At 39.1% G+C, this 18,454-nt stretch overlaps 2 protein-coding genes across 2 annotated transcripts in view; both read right to left on the bottom strand.

Annotated features, from left to right (window-relative positions):
* The window catches only part of LOC118628467 (caspase-13-like), a 24,896-nt gene extending 8,477 nt beyond the window's left edge, over positions 1-16,419 (bottom strand). Inside the window, 1 exon segment of the mRNA XM_036259445.1 lies at positions 16,338-16,419. Within this exon segment, the coding sequence (XP_036115338.1) occupies positions 16,338-16,349 (12 nt within the window). The 5' untranslated portion in view covers positions 16,350-16,419.
* LOC118628466 (caspase-13-like) lies at positions 7,371-16,837 on the bottom strand. Its single transcript, XM_036259444.1, has 7 exons — positions 16,338-16,837; positions 15,314-15,487; positions 13,968-14,202; positions 12,701-12,844; positions 11,402-11,511; positions 9,070-9,172; positions 7,371-7,430 (listed from the first exon to the last, which is right to left on the bottom strand). The coding sequence occupies exons 1-6, from the start codon at positions 16,455-16,457 to the stop codon at positions 9,074-9,076; spliced, it is 882 nt and encodes a 293-aa protein (XP_036115337.1). The 5' UTR covers positions 16,458-16,837; the 3' UTR covers positions 7,371-7,430; positions 9,070-9,073.
* Between the last annotated feature and the right edge of the window lie 1,617 nt (positions 16,838-18,454).

Below are 18,454 nucleotides of genomic sequence, written 5' to 3'. Positions count from 1 at the left end.
TTTTTGAGGTAACACCATATGTTTGTACATAGTGGCTGCCCCAGTCTGCATTCCCACCAGCAGTGCACTAGAGTCCCCTTTTCTCCACACCCTCGCCAACATTTACTGTTGATGATTTGTTGATGGCGGCCATTCTGACAGGGGTGAGGTGATACCTCATTGTGTTTTAATTACATCTTCTGATGACTAGTGAGGTTGAGCCTTTCTTCATATGTCTCTTGGCCAGTTGTATGTCCTGTTGGAGAGGTTGTCTACTCACTTCTCTGCCCATTTTTTAATTGGGTTCTTTGTCTTCCTTTTGTTGAGTTGTATGAACCCTCTATATATATTGGAAATTAACCACTTATCTGATGTATCATTGGTAATGATGTTCTCCCATACAGTGGGTTGCCTTTCCATTTTGATGATTGTTTCTTTTGCTGTTCAGAAGCGTTTTCATTTGATGTAGTCCCATGTGTTCATTTTTTCCCTTTGTTCTGTTGCCTTAAGTAATGTATCAGTGAAAATTCTGCTTTGTATGATGTCCAAAATTTTGTTGCCTACATTTTTTTGTAGAATTTTTATGGATTCATGGGGTCACATTTAAGAATTTTTATCCATTTTGAGTTTATTTTTGTGTATGGTGTAAGTTGATGGTCTAGGTTTCATTTTTTTGCATGTAGTTGTCCCATTTTTCCCAACACCATTTATTAAAAAGGCTGTCTTTACTCCATTGTATGCTCTTGCCACTTTTGTCAAATATTATTTAAGCATATTGCCTAGGTTCCATTTCTGGGTTTTCAGTTCTGTTCCCCTGGTCTATATGCCTGTTCTTGTGCCAGTACCAGGCTGTTTGATTACAGTGGCTTTGTAGTATAACCTGATATCTGGTACTGTGATCCCACCTACTTTGTCTTTCTTTTTCAAAATGCTGTTGCTATTCGAGGACTTTTTTGGGTTCCATATGAACTTTTGCAGTATTTGTTCTAGTTCTGTGAAATATGTTTTGGTATTTTGATGGGGATTGCATTGAATCTATAGATTGCTTTGGGTATATGGACATTTTAATGTTGTTAATTCTTCCAATCCATGAACAAGGTATGGGCTTCCACTTTTTTTGTATCTTCCTCTATTTCATTTTCAATGTCCTGTAGTTTTCTGCAAGCAGTTCCTTTACTTCTTTGATTAAGTTTATTCTAGCTATCTTAATTTTTTTGGCACAATGGTAAATGGGATTGTTTTTTCAGTTTCTCTTTCTGTGAGTTCATCATTGGTGTACAAGAATGCCATCAATTTCTTGACGTTAATTTTGTATCGTGCTATTTGCCAAATTTATTTATTAAGTCTAGTAGATTTTTGATGGGATATTTAGGGTTTTCTACGTACAATATCATGTCATCTGCAAATAATGACAATTTCACTTCCTCCTTTCCAATTTGGATCCCTTTTATTTTTTTCCTCATGTCTGATTGCGGTGGCTAAGACTTCCAGTACTACGTTTAATAAGAGTGACAAAAGTGGACATCCCTGTCATGTTCCTGTTCTTAATGAAAATCTTTTTACATTCTGCTCATTGAGTATGATGTTGGCTGTAGGTTTTCCATATATGGCCTTTATTAAGTCGAGATATGATCCCTCTATTCGCACAGTGCTGAAGGTGTTTATCAGAAATGGGTGCTGGATTTTGTCGAATGCTTTTTCAGCATCTATTGATATGATCATGTGGTTTTCATTCTTTATTTTGTTTATGTGGTGTATCACATTTATTGATTTGTGAATATTGTACGAGCCTTGCATCCCTGGGATGAACCCCACTTGCTCATGGTGAATAATTTTTTGGTGTATTGCTGGATCCAATTTGATAATATTTTGTTCAGAATTTTGGCGTCTCTGTTCATCAGGGATATTGGCCTGTAGTTTTCTTTCTTTGTAGTGTCTTTTTCTGGTTTTGGAATTAAAATTATGCTAGCCTCATAGAATGTGTTTGGAAGTCTTCCTTCTTTTTGAATTTTGAAATAGTTTGTGGAGAATGGGTGTTAGTTCTTTTTTGAATATTCGGTAAATCTCCCCCCTTAAGCCATCTGGGCCTGGGCTTTTGTTTGTTACGAGAGTTTTGATTACCTCTTTAATTTCCTTAGTTGTTATTTGTCTGTTCAAATTTTCTATCTCTTCCCGGTCCAGTTTTGGGAGACTGTGTGTTTCTAGAATATTGTCCATTTGGTTTAGATTGTCGAATTTGTTGCCGTATAGTTATTCATAGTAGCTGTTAACGATCTTTTGTATTTCTGTGGTGTTGGTTGTTACTTCTCCTCTTTCATTTCTGATTTTGTGTATTTGGGTTCTCTCTCTTTGTTTCTTGGTGAGTCTTGCTAAGGGTCCATCAAACTTGTTTATATTTTCGAAAAAACAGTGCTTTGTTTCATTGATCCTATGAATTGTTTTTTTGGTCTCTATGTCATTTATTTCTGCTCAGATCTTTACTATTTCCTTTCTTTTACTTGCTCTGGGGTTTTCTTTCTCTTTGCTTTCTAATTCTTTAATTTGTGAGGTGAGACAGTCAATTAGAAATTTTTCTTGTTTCTCGAGGTAGGCCTGAAGTGCTAGCAACTTCCCTCTCAGAACTGCTTTTGCTGCATCCCAGAGATTATGTGTTGTTGTGTGTTCATTTTCAATTGGTTTCTAGGAAGTTTTTCATTTCTTCCTTGATCTCCTCAGTTACCCATTCATTGTTTAATACCATGCTATTTAGCCTCCATGTGTTGAAATGTTTTTTCATGTTCTTATTTCAATTGATTTCTAGTTTCATGCCATTGTGATCTGAGAAGATGATTGATATGATTTCAATCTTCTTGAACTTGTAGAGACTTAGTTTGTGTCCTATCATGTGGTCTGTCTTTGAGAATTTCCCATGTGCACTTGAGAAGAATGTGAATTCTGCAGTTTTGGGGTTTAATTCTCTGTAGATATCTATTAAATCCATTTTGTCTAGTGCTTCATTTAGAGTCTCTGTTTCCTTGCTAATTTTTTGTCTAGAGGATCTATCCAGTGGTGGCAGCGGGGTGTTGAAGTCGCCTGCTATGATTGTATTGCTGTCAATTTCACCTTTGAAGTCCTCCAGAAGATTTTTAATATATATTGGTGCTCCTATATTGGGTGCATATATGTTTATCAAGGTTATATCTTCGTGCTGGATGGATTCTTTCAATATTATGTAGTGGCCTTCTTGTCTCTAGTTATGGCTTCGTTTGAAATCTATTTTATCAGATATAAATATTGCTATCCCATGTTTTTTTTTGCTTTCCATTTGCTTGGAAAATTTTTTTCCATCCCTTTACTTTCAACTCATGTGAGTCTTTGTTGTGAGGTGGGTCTCTTGTAAACAACATGTAAATGAGTCATGCTTTCTTATCCAATCAGCTACTCTGTGTTTTTTTATCAGAACATTCAATCCATTTACATTTAACGTCATTATTGATATATAGTTATTTATTGCCATATATTTTTTTAGTGTGGTTATATTTTCTTCCCATTTCTTCTACTAATTACATTAGTCTTTTTAACATTTCCTGTAGTGCTAGTTTGGTGCTAATGTATTCCCTTAGCCTTTTTTTGTCTGGGAAGCTCTTTATTTGACCTTCTATTTTGAGTGATAGCCTTGCTGGGTAGAGTAGTCTTGGATTCAGATCCTTGTTTTTCATGACCTTGATTACTTCATGCCATTCCCTTCTGGCCTGTAGTGTTTGTTGTGAGAAGTCAGCTGAGAGCCTTATGGGGTTTTCTTTGTTGGTAACCTGTTGCTTGTCTTTTGTTGCTTTTAGGATTCTCTCTTTGTCTTTAATTTTTGACATTTTAATTATTATGTGTCTTGGTGTAGGCCTGTTGGGTCTTCTTACTTGGGACTCTCTGTTCTTAACTTCAATGCCTTCTTTCTTCACAAATTAGGGAACTTTTCTGTCACTATCTTTTTGAATATTTCTTTATCCCTTGCTTATTTTTTTCTTCCTCGGGACTCCTATGATGCAAATATTATTGCGTTTGCAGTTGTCCCACAGTTCTCTTAAGCTGTCTTCCTGTTTTTTAATCGTTTTTTCCTTTTGGTTTTCTGATTGGTTGATTTTTCTACCCTGTCTTCGAATTCACTGATCCGATCCTCAGCTTTCGTTGAGCTTCCTCAAGATTATGGCTCTGAATTCTAGCTCTCCTAACATGCCTAACTGCTCCACATTGATCTCATCTTCAGTGGTGGTCTCTTGCTCTTTTATTTGGCTTCTGTTTCTGTGTTTCACCATTTTGGCTATCACAGTGGGCTTTGGAGCTTGCCAAGTTTTTCCTGTGGGTGTTGGTGTTCTGCTGTTTATGGCTCCCTCTCTTGGGTTTAGATGGGCAAGGGAGCACCCATGTTAAACACTACCGTCAAGTCTACTCTCCTGGTTACAGCTGCTAGCCCAGGAAAGGTACTGTTGTCCTCTAGCTTTTTGCCTGGAGGCTAGCAGTCAAGGTTACTTGATGAGTTTTGGGTTGTCAGTTGATTGAAAAACTCCCTCAGTTGCTCAACTTAAGGGGATTTTATGAGGGTGGGGCAGATGCTGGTTGTTAATGAGCATCAATTAGCACTTCAATGGCCCACAAGGTGGAGTTGAATCCTGAGGGAGGGGCTGCTGCCTCTCCCCAGAGCCCTGGGAAGGAGCAATATGGCCACCGTCCTGTGTGGCAGCAACTCAGCAAAAGCTCTGAGTGCCCTACCAATCCTGAGTGTCCTGACACAGTTCCAGTCCAGTCTGCCCTCCCTCTGCTAGAGCCCGAGGTGAGTGGCTGTGGCTTTCATAGCCTCTGTTCTGGCTCTGCACTGTGGAGCCGCTTGTGAGTGTAACCTGAGGGTGCTGCTCCCAGCTAAGGCCGCTGCCAAGCTGCTGACCGTGGGCTCCCAGCCCCCATCTCGCACCTTTGCAAGCCAACCAGGATTGAGTCAGTGTCCCTGGTTATATGGTCCTCGCAAGCTGCTTCTCTGTTTATTTTTCCCATCGATTTGTCTGTGTTATAGTTGTAATTCCAGTTTGGTTCTGGGAGATGGTCTGTGTAGCTTCCGTTCACTCTGCCGCCATTTTGGAATCTCTTTTGGTTTTTTGATTGGTTGATTTTTTCTACCTTGTCTACTAATTCACTGATCCAGACCTCAGCTTCTTCTACTCTGCTGTTTAGTCCTTCCAATGTGTTCTTTATTTCTGCTATGTCATTGTTCATTTTTTTCCTGGGTGGTTTTTAATTTCCAATTGGCTGATTTTCAATGTTTCTATGAATTTACTCTTCGTGCTGGTGTCCTTACACATGCTGTTGAGCTTCCTCAAGGTCATGGCTCTGAATTCTAGCTCTGTTAACTTGCTTAACTGTGTTTCATTTATCTCATCTTCAGTAGAGGTCTCTTGTTCTTTCATTTGGGATTTTTTTCTATGTTTCACCATTTTGACTATCTCAGTGTGTTTTGGAGCCTGCCAAATTTTCCCTGTGGGTGTTGGTGTTTTGCTGTTTTAGGCTCCCTCTACTGGGTTTGGTTGAGTGTGAGAGGACCCACTTTATTTTTTCTTTTATTATTTTTTTTTTATCCTCACCCGAGGACATTTTTTCATTTTTTGTACAGACAGAGTGGGAGGGAGAGAGAGGAAGAGAGAGAGAGGGAAACATCGATGTGAAAGGGACACATCGAGTGGCTGCCACCCGCACGACCAACCAGGGCCGGGGACAAACTGCAACCGAAGTACGTGCCCTTAGCGGGAACCGAACCCGGGTCTCTCAGGACCGCAGGCGGACGCTCTAACCGCTGAGCCAAACTGGCCAGGGCGAGAGGACCCACTTTAAACATCACTGTCAAGTCTTACTTTCCTAGGTAGAGTTGCAAGCCCAGAAATGATCCAGTTATCTTCTAGATTTTTGCCTAGAGGCTATTAGTAGAGGTTACTTGAAGAGCCTTGGTTTCTCAGTTGAATGAAAAACTCCCTCAGGTGTTCAGCCTAAGGGGATTTCCAGATGGTGGGGCAGATGCTGATTGTTAATGAGTCATAATTTGCATTTCAATGCCCCACCAGGTGGGGTGGAATCTCTGAGGAAGTGGCTGCTGCCTCTCCCTGGAGCCCTGGGAAGGAGTAAGATGACAACCTTCCTTCCTGGCCACAACTGAGGAAAAGCTCTGAGTGTCCTCCAAATCTCGAGTGTGCCCACACAGTTTCAGTCCAGTTGCCCTCCCTCTACCGGAGCCCCAGGTAAGTGGCTGCGGCTATTTTAGTGCTCTGTCCTGGCTCTGAGCTGTAGAGCTGCTTGGAATTTTAACCCGAGGGCGCTACTCACAGGTTAGACAGCTGCTGTCCATGGGCTCCCAGCCCACATTTCACACCTCGGCAATCCTACCAGGATCGGATCAGTGTCCCTGGTTATATGGTCCTCACAAGCTGTTTTTCTGTTGCCTTTTCCTGATGATTTGTCTTATTTTAATAGTAATTCCAGTTTGGCCTGGGAGATGGTCTGTGTAGCTTCCATTCATTCCGCGGGCCCTTTGGAATTCTCTTGTGATAGTTTTGGATCTCTGATACTGTCTTTGTGCTAACTCTAATAGTTCACACTCAATCTTACTGAATGTCTGCAATTAGCCTTTTTAAAAGACCAGTTTTTGCTGACTTGCTCAATTTTTTCTCATTAACATCTAATTGATTTTTGCTTTTTAATATTTATTATTTGCATTTTCTATTTTATTATCAGTTTAGTATTTTTCTGGATCCTCAGGTTCAGTGCTTAGTTTATACTTTTTTATCTTTCTTGTTTTTGTATGTGTTTGTATGCAACTAGTGTATGTATATGCAATATAAATATGTGTGTTTGTATGTGTGTGTTTTTTTTTCAAACTGTGCAATGATGTGTGAAAATCTTTGTTATTGGGTTTTTAATATTATCACACAGTGGTAGAATGAGGTCCCTATAATATGTATTTTTGGTTGTTTATGATATGTCTCATATTTCCACATAGACAAACCAAGTAAAGAAATATAAACAGCATCATTCTTCGTAGTGTTAGTTAACTTTTACAATTCAAAATTCAGTTAAACTTTATAATTCAGAACCCTAATAATTTCTGTTTTTCATTGCTTTGGAAAGGCAATGCAGAGCCGTGATTAAGAACTCAGATTCCAGAGCAAGTCCTGTTGAGTTCAAATCCTGCTATGTCCACCTACGAACTGTGTGACTTTGGGCTTATGAGTCATGAGCTAGAAAATCCAGTTAGCGTTCTCCACTCATTTTTACTCGCCTATCATTTTAATTTAAATTCTCTTCTCTATTATAAAGGACCCAAAGATGCAGTTTATTTGTTTTTATTTTTATTTAAATACAAAGGGTTAAATATGTGTGCCAAACTGGTAAAGGTGCTTCTCAAAGTTGATAAAGGAGGCAGCACTCCCAGTCATTTTCTGAAGAAGAAAAAAACACAAGGTGAAGATAGTAATTCCCAGAAGCCTTCAATCCAGCTATTATCATATTTGCTTGTTCATCCTTTTCCATGTGTTTTTGCCACTTCTCTTGGCTTCTAACTGTGACCCTTGTAGAATATTCACAGAAAGTACTCAGGGTGATCTTTGTAACATCCGATTAGATGATCTCACGTCTCTGTTCAAAAGCACTCAAAGGTTTCCTATGTACTCAGGATAAACATTTTAGAACATTTACCCTGTAATCACCAAGGTCCATGTGATAAGGCTTTTCCCCGTTTTCATGAATTTGTCTTTGGCATTTTCCCCACTCTCATTCTCCTCCTGCCCCCTGCCTTTGGCAAACAAGCTGAGCACCTTTCTGCTCAGGGCATCTCTGCTAGCTGGTCCCTGTGCTGGAACAGTCTTTCTGCACAGACGCATAAGGCTCACTGGCCCACTCTGTCTACGCTGTGTTCTATTTCATTATTTTATCACTTTAAGGAAGTCTTTCCTGAATAATCTATCTGTTTTGGTACAACCTCCATCTTTTTAATTTTCTTTAGTTTCGTCTTAGCTCTTATCACTCTCCGACATATATTTACATATGTACTTAGAATCTGTCTCCACTCACTAGAGTGTGAGCTTTCTGAGAACAAGGACTTTATTTATTTTGTACACCAGTATATCCCAAGATTCTAGAACAGATCTTAGAACATAGTAAGCACTTGATAAATATTAGTCAAATAGCTCAATTCCTAAATGTGGATCTATAGGACTAATTAGGCAGTAAGAGCTATTCTGATGAAGGAGCTACACAATTATGCAACCAGGGAGTCACAAGCCAGGGGTAGAAGATAGTAGATAAAGATTTCAAGTATTGAGATAAACTTTACTATAAAATATAATTTTAATTATGCGGCTGAGAGGGAACTTGATAATATACTTCTAGTACAGTGTGATATAAAGCTGTTATAAATGAGGAAAATAATTATTGGAACTAAACTCGGTGGGACCATTATCAATATATTTATTTTTTAAGATGTGTGTCAACATGGATGCTTGAAGGGATTTCTGAGCAGTAAGTAAGGATCTGAGAGCAGACACTGAGTATTCTGTGATCTACACTGTGAGGACAGTCAGAGAGCCAGAGTCTGCCTCAACACAAAAACTGCAGTCCAAGATCACGTTTATACTGTCTGGTAATGGGAGTTCAATGTCGCAATGTGACATCTGCCCTCAAGGGATCGATGAACTGCTTCCTTCACAGTCATCTGTTCTGCTGTCTGTTTTTTTCAGAATCTGAGACAATGTTAGATAATGTGTGTGTGTGTGTGTGTGTGTGAAAGAGAGAGAATAATGGAAACATGAGTACATTTCTGTTTTATTAATTGTTACCCTGTGTACTTCATTGTTTATTACTTCTTGTGTTAGCCTGGCTTATCTCCTTGATTGGCTGACTGACTGATTTATTGATTGTGGATCCAGATTCATATAAGTAGAGCAAAAAATAACATCAAATCATCAAATACATCAACAAGCAACATAAATTTGAGCACTCAAGCAATTAGTTGCCATTGGTCATTGGACCTCACCACTAATATTACTTTCCCGGAATATTGCCAACAGCTCTGATACGTACCTTTTCAGTTGCCAGGAAATAGGTAGAAATATCTTGACAGGGATACTCGTTCAGTGGTGGGCATCTGGGCTCTAACATGTGGTGTTTCAAATGATAGTTGTACCTAGAAACAAAAAGAGCATCTGATGAAACATAACTCTGATTCACTCTCAGAAAACATTTTGTACCATGAGCCAAAAGATTCTGGGAATGAAGGGTATGCCTAGAGCTGATGGGACAAAGCCCATGGATATTCTAACCACCTGTCACTGCTACCCAACCTTTTAGAAGTAATGCCCCATGTCAGAATATATACAGTCTTTATTTCAATACCTCATGCCTAACTCAAAGTCTTTCAAAGTTCATTTCCTCTATTTTCTGTTCCTGATCAATAGATTTAAACTGATCTCTAAGGGTCAGTTCATAACAATGGGATCTCAAAGATTCTCTATCTTTAACCTCCAAGTCTAATTCCTTAATTCTGTAAGGCACAAAACAAAATTTTATCCCTCAGACTTGAACACAACAACTTTCACATTCCCACTACCAAGCTGACCTCTGAATTTTTTTGCCACTGACAGATAATGAGATTGTATTGATTCTGTTGATAGTTATTAAGAATAAGAAAGGAGCAAAGGAAGAAGGCCAGACATTATAGGCATACCATTTGGGCAGCTTCACCAGGAAGCTGCAATGTCACACTCCACAGGGAACCACTGGCCCATTCCCTGCAGAGCACTGGGTGGGGGATCCAACAAACAGGAGATGAACATATGTATAATGAGCTGGAGTGACACAGAAAAAGTGCCTGTCATTCAAGCCAGGGGAACAATGGATTAACTACAGTAGGCCGGGCCTTTGCAGACCCATGAAAATTTGGGAATACCTAGTCCTGCAGATAAAGGAGCTCGCACTCTTGCATGGCCATCTTGGCTCTCTGGTTCCTTTGGCTTTGCTCCTGTCCCTGTTCTCTCCATGGCCCATGGCCATGCGAACCCCACATGCAATGGACTGACGGACTCAAGCAGGGAACACAAGTTCGGTTAGCCTGATGCTGTATTAGACTGTGGAGACGTAGAACAGAAATTATGGACACTGGCTTTGATTTTAGCTCTGCTGAAAACAAAATAGGGACTTCTTTTTGGTAGGACAAAGAGAAATGGGACCTTGAAACTGAGGGGCAGTAATTCCAGAGAAATAATGATTTCTACAATATCTCATCCTTTTATGAAAGTCTCTGAAAATACCTTTTCACAAAATATTGCAGCAACTGTTGAAGATGAGGACCTCTCCCCAACAATAATACTATTTCTAGACTTATCCTAGAAAGTAAAATATCTCATTCCTATTCATCCAACAGAATTTAGTTTTCTAAATTCTCATTCACAGAGACCCTAACTCATGTTACAATGCAATCTTCTTGCATTTATTAAAGGTATATTCTTCTTTTCCTACAGGAGTGCTGCTGCTCTCTGTAGTTTAAACATAAAAACAACCACACTTTCCCATATTCTTAATACAACATCTTTCTCCCTTAAGAAAATGACCAAAAGGAATATCTGTTCATTTATTCATGAATGTGCTTATTAAATGAATAGTACTTTCTAAGTGCCAGCATGTTGAGGTATCGAGCAAATTCTTGCCTTCATATGAGTGAATGCAGATAAAAATCAAACAAAATATATAACAAACAAGTGGTGGTCAAACTGTGGAGAAAAACAAGTTAGGAGGGATGAGGCCTATCTTAAGTGGGGAAATAAATATCTTTTTTTCTGGACCATTCCACTCAAAAAATGTCTTCTCCTGTGTTTTCCTTCATGTGCCTTTGATTTTTTTTGACCCTCCTGCAGTCTGTAATGACAGATATGTTTGTTGGCCGACTTGTTTAGGATCCATCTCTCCCACAACAATGTAGGCCTTGGCAGCCTATGACACAGTGTCACTTCTAACCTGTGTCACCAGGATAGCAACAATCACCAAGTAGAAAACTCAATATACATTTATTTAATAAATTGAACAATACAAATGAATTCAAAATACTTTCCATTCTTTTAATTTTAAGAATTTATAGCCCAGAACAAGTAAGCTCACATGTTATATTATTTTTTCTATTTTCATCTTCTGAGGTAGTATATTGACATCTTCCTTTTCTAAATCATATTTTAAACCCCTGGGTAACAGAAACCGGGAACTGCTCTACTTTTTTGTTTGCCTGAAAAAGTCTGTCATTGTCACTTGAAATAAGAATAATAGTAAAGTCTTCCTGAACTAAAATATATATATATATTTATATATATATATATATATATATATATATATATATATGTTGTTAGAAAAGGAAAAAGAAGCTTACCTTTCGAAATACTTCCTCTGGGTGACAATTCCAAGAGTATTTTTGGAAGCATGTGATTAGTTGTGTAATGAAGAGAGAACCCTTAGTTCTGTCTCTCCAGGATACATTATCTGTGAAGATAAGGAGTGTAAGCCTTGGGCTGTGGCCTTATCTATTCTTTTATTATACTTTTGTTGTATATGTATATATAAAGCAGAGCTTGGGAATTAACTTGATATGTTTAGGGGAAACACTTATATCTCTAAATGTTCCACAAAGGTCTAACTCTAGGAATAACTCATCAGAATTACATAATGATCGTATTATATTCTTGGAACTAATTTTGCTACATGCCTCAGGTTTACTCACTTGGCTTTGATAAAAGACTTGAGAGATAACAGGAATTATCCCATTTTACAGAAGAAAGAATAAACACTCAGGAAGATCCAAGAATTTCTCCAAGCTCATAGAGTAAGCAACAAAACTTGGCCACCTGGTCCCAAGGTTGTTACAGAGTATATATCATACTGCCTTTCACAATATAATAAACAAAGCAGATGAACAAATTCAAAGGCAACTTTCAGGGGAGGGATAGGTTTATGGCATTAATTGTGGTGATGGTTTTACAGTTTCATATTCATATGCAAACTCACATTATATACATTAAGTATATACCTTCTTGTATATCAATTTAACCTCCATTAAGTGGTTAAAAAAAAAAAAAAAAGACAACGCAAAAATATGCTAATTAGAAAAAATCAAATGTAAGTTTTCTTAAGATACTACCTAAAGGTCAAGAAGTAAACACTTATCTCCTATTATTAGGCCTAATATGTCTCATCATATCATTTTCTACCTCTTTTAAAGGACATCTGCATCCCGCTGAACCACGCAATGCACCACTCTAAATAGCATCACGTGTAAATATGCAGAAAAAGGCTTGAACTTGATTATTTAAAAAAGAACAGCCAGTCCGGGATCCATAAAAATTCTTTTCAAAATGTTAAGCAGATTTGATAGAAAATTGAGTCAATTATTTGTTAATAAATGGTGTATGGTAAACCGGGTTTCCTGTATTGGATTGTTTTAATGTTTGGTATATATTTGTCAAGTGAAGCACTTAGAATAAAAGTACAATTTTAAAGAAAGGAAAAAAATGTAAAATATCTGTTTCCATAGACTAAATGAGATAAATGTAAATTATTTTGACAGCACTCAAAACGTGTCTCAGACCTGCATAGAGCCTATCTTAATGTTCTAGAATCATTCAGAGCTGGCTTCAGGCCCACACACTCTCGTCTGTAACTGAAAGACACCTACGCGGGGTTGAGGAGCAGAAAGCAATGAAGTCCTTCTCCACGTGAGCTTTGTAAACACCATCGTCCTCCAGGATCTCAGGTGACTGTGAAGAGTTGTCTGCCACGGGTGCTGGAGAGTCACTGACCCACAGTTCCCCGCGATTTGCTGTAGAGACATTAACTTAGTACACACTGTGTACCTCCCTCAGGATGACTGTCACAGTTGCCCGCCTCATTCTTTTTAAATGTTTATTCTCACCAGTTCCACACACAGACACACACACATGCATGCACGAACGCACACTCACCCTAAGCCCCTTCCCCCACACACATAACTTGGCCTCTCTCTAATGTCTTTGAACAATGTGCCAATTAATAGTGACAGCATCTTATCAGTAAATAGTAACAGTGTTGTAACACTAAAAGACCCTTTTGCAAAGAAGAGCATAGGAGTTAAAGTCTTATATGCATAATTTCTTAGCCTAGTTACCATTTTTTAGCTAAGTTATTTTTGCTTTTTCTCCCAAACACTGCTCCAACAAGCTAAGAGGCAATTGGAAGTCAGAAGAAAAAGTCAAAGGAAATTTTGACAGCAGTCCTAAGTACCCTCATCTCCCTCCTTATTTCTCCTTCAATAATGCGTGAGGAGCCGAGGCCAGTTTGGCTCAGCGGCTAGAGCGTCGACCTGCGATCCAGAGAGTCCCAGTTTTGGTTCCCGCTGAGGGCTCGTACCTTGGTTACAGTTTTTCTCCAGCCCTGGTTGGGTTGTGTGTGTGGCAACCACTTGATGTGTCCCTTCCACGTCGATGTTTCTCTTGTCTCTCTCACTCTCACTCTATCTGAACAAAAAGGAAAAAATGTCCTTGAGTGAGGATTAAAAAAATAATAATGATAATGATAATGCATGAGGAAAAACAGGGTGCCACTATTGCAGAACAGCCCCATTTTAGATGAAAGTCTCCTCAAGCCAGAGAATGTCAAAATATTTGTAAAGCATTGTCAAGTAAAGCTGTCATTAAAGTGATTTTACTCCAAAGTTTAAATATTCTTGTTCAACTTCAATTTAGAAATTCTGAAGACTCCTTCACTACTTACCTTGTTTTTAATCAGATGAATATTTCTTATCTAAAAGATAATTTCTCACAATACCAACCCTGTACCTGGAGTTTCTCGAGAATCCAATTCACTATTTGCACTGAATGGGGTCTAAGATTGTTTCTCCTAAAAACAAAAACATGTCACAATCCTTGGCAAACACATGCCCTTTGGATTTTTCACGTCGAACTCACCACCTCGGCAGGCCTGGACAATGATGACCTTAGGCTTGTCCTTGAGACTGAGGCAATTTCGGTTGTTGAATATCCGGAAGATGGTGTCATAAGGTAGCACATCTGGCTTCTCATCACTATGCTGAGTCCCACAGATTCCATCCAAGATGCCATGAGACATAAACACTAGGAATGTGCTGTCTGAGGACCTGTGCTCTGGGCAGGCAGCAAATGCCTCCAGCACTGACTCCATGTCCTGAAAAAGACCACCAAGTCTTACTTTAATAGGACCAAGACTGACATTAATCAGACCTCCTATTTACCATGAGCAGTACAAGTAACATGTGTCATGTTCCAATCACTGCGCCTTCCTGTCGTGGTTGCTCGATTCTGGCCGTTGCCTTCTCCTTCCCTCAGCAGAGCAGGGGCTTCCGTCGGCTCCTGCTGACACTGCCGAACCACCTCTTGTATATTTCACAACTGCTTATTTGAACTTAGATACTTTTCTATATAGCTCTGTCTTTTATCTCAGTACTTAATAGGAGCCTTCAAAAACCCTTCTTACTGTGCTTAGAATAAAACTCCTGACATATGTATACTGTCTCTTCCCTCCTCCCTCCCCTGTGGGCTCTAGTCACACTGGTCTCTCTGTATTTCCCATGTGCCCGCTTCATATTCAGTTCAGGTCTTTCATTTGCAGTCATCACTCTTGGAATGTATTTTATTCACGTATTTCCAGACTTGTCTTGTTACTGGCAGTCATCTGTCAGCTCCTCTGTCCCTAACAAGGCTCTTCTTGACCATTCCATCAAAACAATTACTCCACACTCACCAATTTGCTCTTATGTTTTCTTTTACTTGTTTCACTTTCTTTTCACCCTTACTGAGAGGCACAAAGACACACCATATCTCTGAAATTTTCTGTTTTGCTTTTAATGTGATTGTCCTTGCTCCCCCCACCAGCAAATCTAAATCAATGCCAGCTTGGAACATCCAGTCTCATTCACAGTCCTACCCCAGTGCCAAAAATAGGCCCTGGGACAAACCAGGACTCAGTATTTATATGGCGAGTACATGCTTTGAAAACATTCATTACATTAGAATTATCTGGGAATATTGGGTCTGAATCCTAATCATATTTGTAACTAAAAATCGTGTGGGTATACATGCCATCACTTTTTGTCCAGTTTTATGGAATTGAGGACATTTGGGGCTCGAAAAAGACTGATTTCACCTATCTAATAATTTCATTTTATAAACACACACACACGTGGCCTAAGGTTGAAAGTATTCGGCTAACATTACAATATTAATTTGTTGGGAGGAGGACGTGTGTCAAACACGACCATGTTTGGGGTGGGGCACACCTTGGCTGTGAGCTTCTCTTCCACAGTCACATTGTAGTCAAGGCCCACAAGCAGCTCCGTCATCCTTGTGATGTCAAGCTCAGCTCCCTCCCTGACTGGAAGGTGATCAAACTCTCTGTTGCAAATGATGAGAGCCAGGCAAGTGCGGCCCATTCTGTCCTTTATTGGATAGATCTGCAGGAAATGGACACGCAGTGAGTTTGATTTACCTAAATATCTTTCAATCCTTCATATACTAGTCACTGTTGCTTTGTTACAGGCTCATAGCGCTGCCCTCTCCCCTCTCCTGTGCCAGAGATCCTGCCTTTTTCTTTGTAATGGAGTGAATGAACACGAGAAAGAAGTGAGAATTGAAAGTGATCGAGGACCGTCAGATTACTTAAAAAAATTACTCTGAAAAAAAAAGAAAAGAAAGAATGTGATTTATTTTCAAGACCCCAGGAATAGACCCAGAACATACTTGCTCAAGAATCTTGAGACTAAAACACTTTCTTCCCTAATGTTCTCTTTTCTCTTCTTGGCCGAAACAAATGTTTCTCGGTATTCCAGGTTCAGATCAAATTTCGTAAAAAACTGCTAAATATAAATACATCCACGATCCTTTGTCTTTGGTAACATCATTATTTCAGTATCGTTTTTAACATATTAATACATAATGTGTTTTCAGGCTTTAATTATATTTTCAAAGCTAATTTCCTGTGTAAGCTTTTCATGAGGAATTCAAATAATTACTACTCAGCCACGTTATCTTATACATATTTTGGTTCTAGGACTACGGCTTAATTGTAATAAGTCCCAGATAGGAGAACAAATAAATAAAGTGTGGGATCTATATGTTGTCATGGGGCGGAAAGGGACCTGCCGTCTGTGTGAGGCTGGGTAATTTTCCCTGGCTCATAGCATCTCTGGGAAAGTTTACCACTGTCCCACCCACCTCTCTGCACTTAGTGCTTTAAGCAATTGTGCATTTAGTGAAAGCAATTGTTTCTCTTTTTCTGTTTTACAGACAGAACATAGTAAGTACCTCTCCAGCCATTTCTTTCTGTAGTTTCAGAAATTCTTCATGAGGACAAAGCTTGAGGGTATCTGTAGTTTGTGCTGATTCAGCAGGTTCAGCCACTTCTGTAGAAATTGCAAGACACATCACATGAGCTCACATGATATAAATATTAACATCTGTATCTGTGACCCAATTATCACCTAAGAATATTGACAGAGAAGGTGAATCAGGAGGAGGTTTTCAAACATTTTTTTGTGGGAACTATAGCTGTATCTGTCCTCTAGTATGAAGAGGTGTGTTGTGCTGAGAAAGAGGGAGAAACCCTTAGTAGCAGATCCGTCCAAACCTAATAATAGATTGTGATTATTATGAGAAAACACCTTCCTTGGTGACTTGGGTCAAAATTAGCTTTTTAACATTCCACTAAAACAGTTTGAGTTTTGCCATTTTTTACTCTAGAGTACTCCCTCATGGAAGTGGACTTCTTGTCAGTGAGCAAGAGAATACTGAGTACACATATATCAGAGTGCTGTTCGTTAGACATATAATCGAGTCACATGTGCAATTAAATTTTTTCTAATGTCCACATTAAAAAAGGAAAAATAAACAGGTGACATTAATTTAAATACTGTTTAATTTAACATAATATATTCAAACTATTATCATTTCAACATGCTTACTAGCCACAATTCAAGCCTCAGTAGTCACAATGTGGCGGGCAGCTATCAAATTGAATGCTGTAACATCCCAGTCTGCTCCTAACTCACACTGAACATAGCCATACACACACTAGACACCTAATGGACTCCTGGGTCCTGTACCATCCAGGTAGCATTTTTTCAGCAACCTCAGCCTGAAGTCTCAAGTTACCCAGAGGAGATGGGCTTCTGCAAGTCCTCGCCAAGTTGTTCAGTCTGCCGTCTCATGGAGAAATGCTGTCTAGCACCAGAGGGCTGATTCCAGGGTCAGAGGGACAGTATTTTGCTCAGAGAGGCTAACATATACTGGATGTCCTTGCCTCCAAAGTGCTGATCAAACAGCACTAAATTTTCAACCCATGTTTTGAAATGTGAAGTAATAACTCCTCCCTGTTGGAGGCTTTGTTTCTGACTCACCCTTACCCAGTCCTCATAGAAACATAATCTTATCCAGCACAGCTTGACCTCACGTGACAGATGTTGCAAGAGACTCGGAAAGTCCAGAGCCTTCTGCTGTATGAGGAAGGAAGAAAACTTCATAAACAACAGGAAGAGAGCCCTGGCCGGTTTGGCTCAGCGGTTAGAGCATCGGCTTGTGGGTTCGGTTCCCGCTAAGGGCATGTACTTCGGTTGCAGTTTGTCCCCGGCCCTGGTTGGTCGTGCGGGTGGCAGCCACTCGATGTGTCCCTTCACATCGATGTTTCTGTCTATCTCTCCCTTCGTCTCTCTCCCTCCCACTCTATCTGAACAAAAAATGGAAAAATATCCTCGGGTGAGGATAAAAAAAAAACAAAAAAAAAACAAAACAATAGGAAGAGAGGTTGACCAAGATCTAATTGACAAGGTTTTTGTCCATGTTAGTAATAAACCTTGTTTACTTACATGAACCACACAGGGCAATCTCTCATTTTGTTTTATTTAAAGGAAATAAGCAATATTATCCTGTATAAAATGTTTCAGTTTTTATACTTTATATATTTTTTCTAATTTACTCATTTATTTTCTTTAGTTTTTTTCCATAATATTTTTTTGACAAATGTCTTTCTAATACATAGGCTAAAAACATAAGGCCTGGAGGTGTAGAAAATGATAGGTTTTTAAGGAAACCAAACTTTCTGAACACCTTTTTTTTTTTGGTATAGATTAAACAGGGGCAAGTTCTTCCTTCTTATTCCAGAAGTTTCTGACAATAAAAAGACACCCAGGGTCCTGGGATCTTCCCTCGTTAGAGAGTCTGTGTCTCATCAAAACCTCCTGTTTCCAGTTTATGTACAAGCTTGGTGAACTCTCTGACTTAAGAAGCATCATCTCCTAATGACCATTATGTGTCTATAGATAGATATAGTATTTGCAGTTAAAATTGAGAATTAATATTTTCATGTTAAAATTGGCATGAAAACAAATCCTTCTGTTACAGCATAATATTTAGTGAAGCCTGCTGCC

The sequence above is a fragment of the Molossus molossus genome, unplaced genomic scaffold (genome assembly GCF_014108415.1).
Source record: "Molossus molossus isolate mMolMol1 unplaced genomic scaffold, mMolMol1.p scaffold_m16_p_13, whole genome shotgun sequence".
Taxonomy (NCBI): domain Eukaryota; kingdom Metazoa; phylum Chordata; class Mammalia; order Chiroptera; family Molossidae; genus Molossus; species Molossus molossus.
This window is presented reverse-complemented; position numbering and strand designations above follow the sequence as displayed.

Coding starts and splice junctions, on each gene's coding strand:
- LOC118628466 (XM_036259444.1), bottom strand. CDS start 16,457: ATGTGTCTTGCAATTTCTACAGAAGTGGCTGAACCTGCTGAATCAGCA. Junction 12,845..13,967: donor TGTCCAGGCCTGCCGAGGTG/GTGAGTTCGACG, acceptor ATGTCTCTACAG/CAAATCGCGGGGAACTGTGG. Junction 9,173..11,401: donor CAGAGGAAGTATTTCGAAAG/GTAAGCTTCTTT, acceptor TTTTGTTTCTAG/GTACAACTATCATTTGAAAC.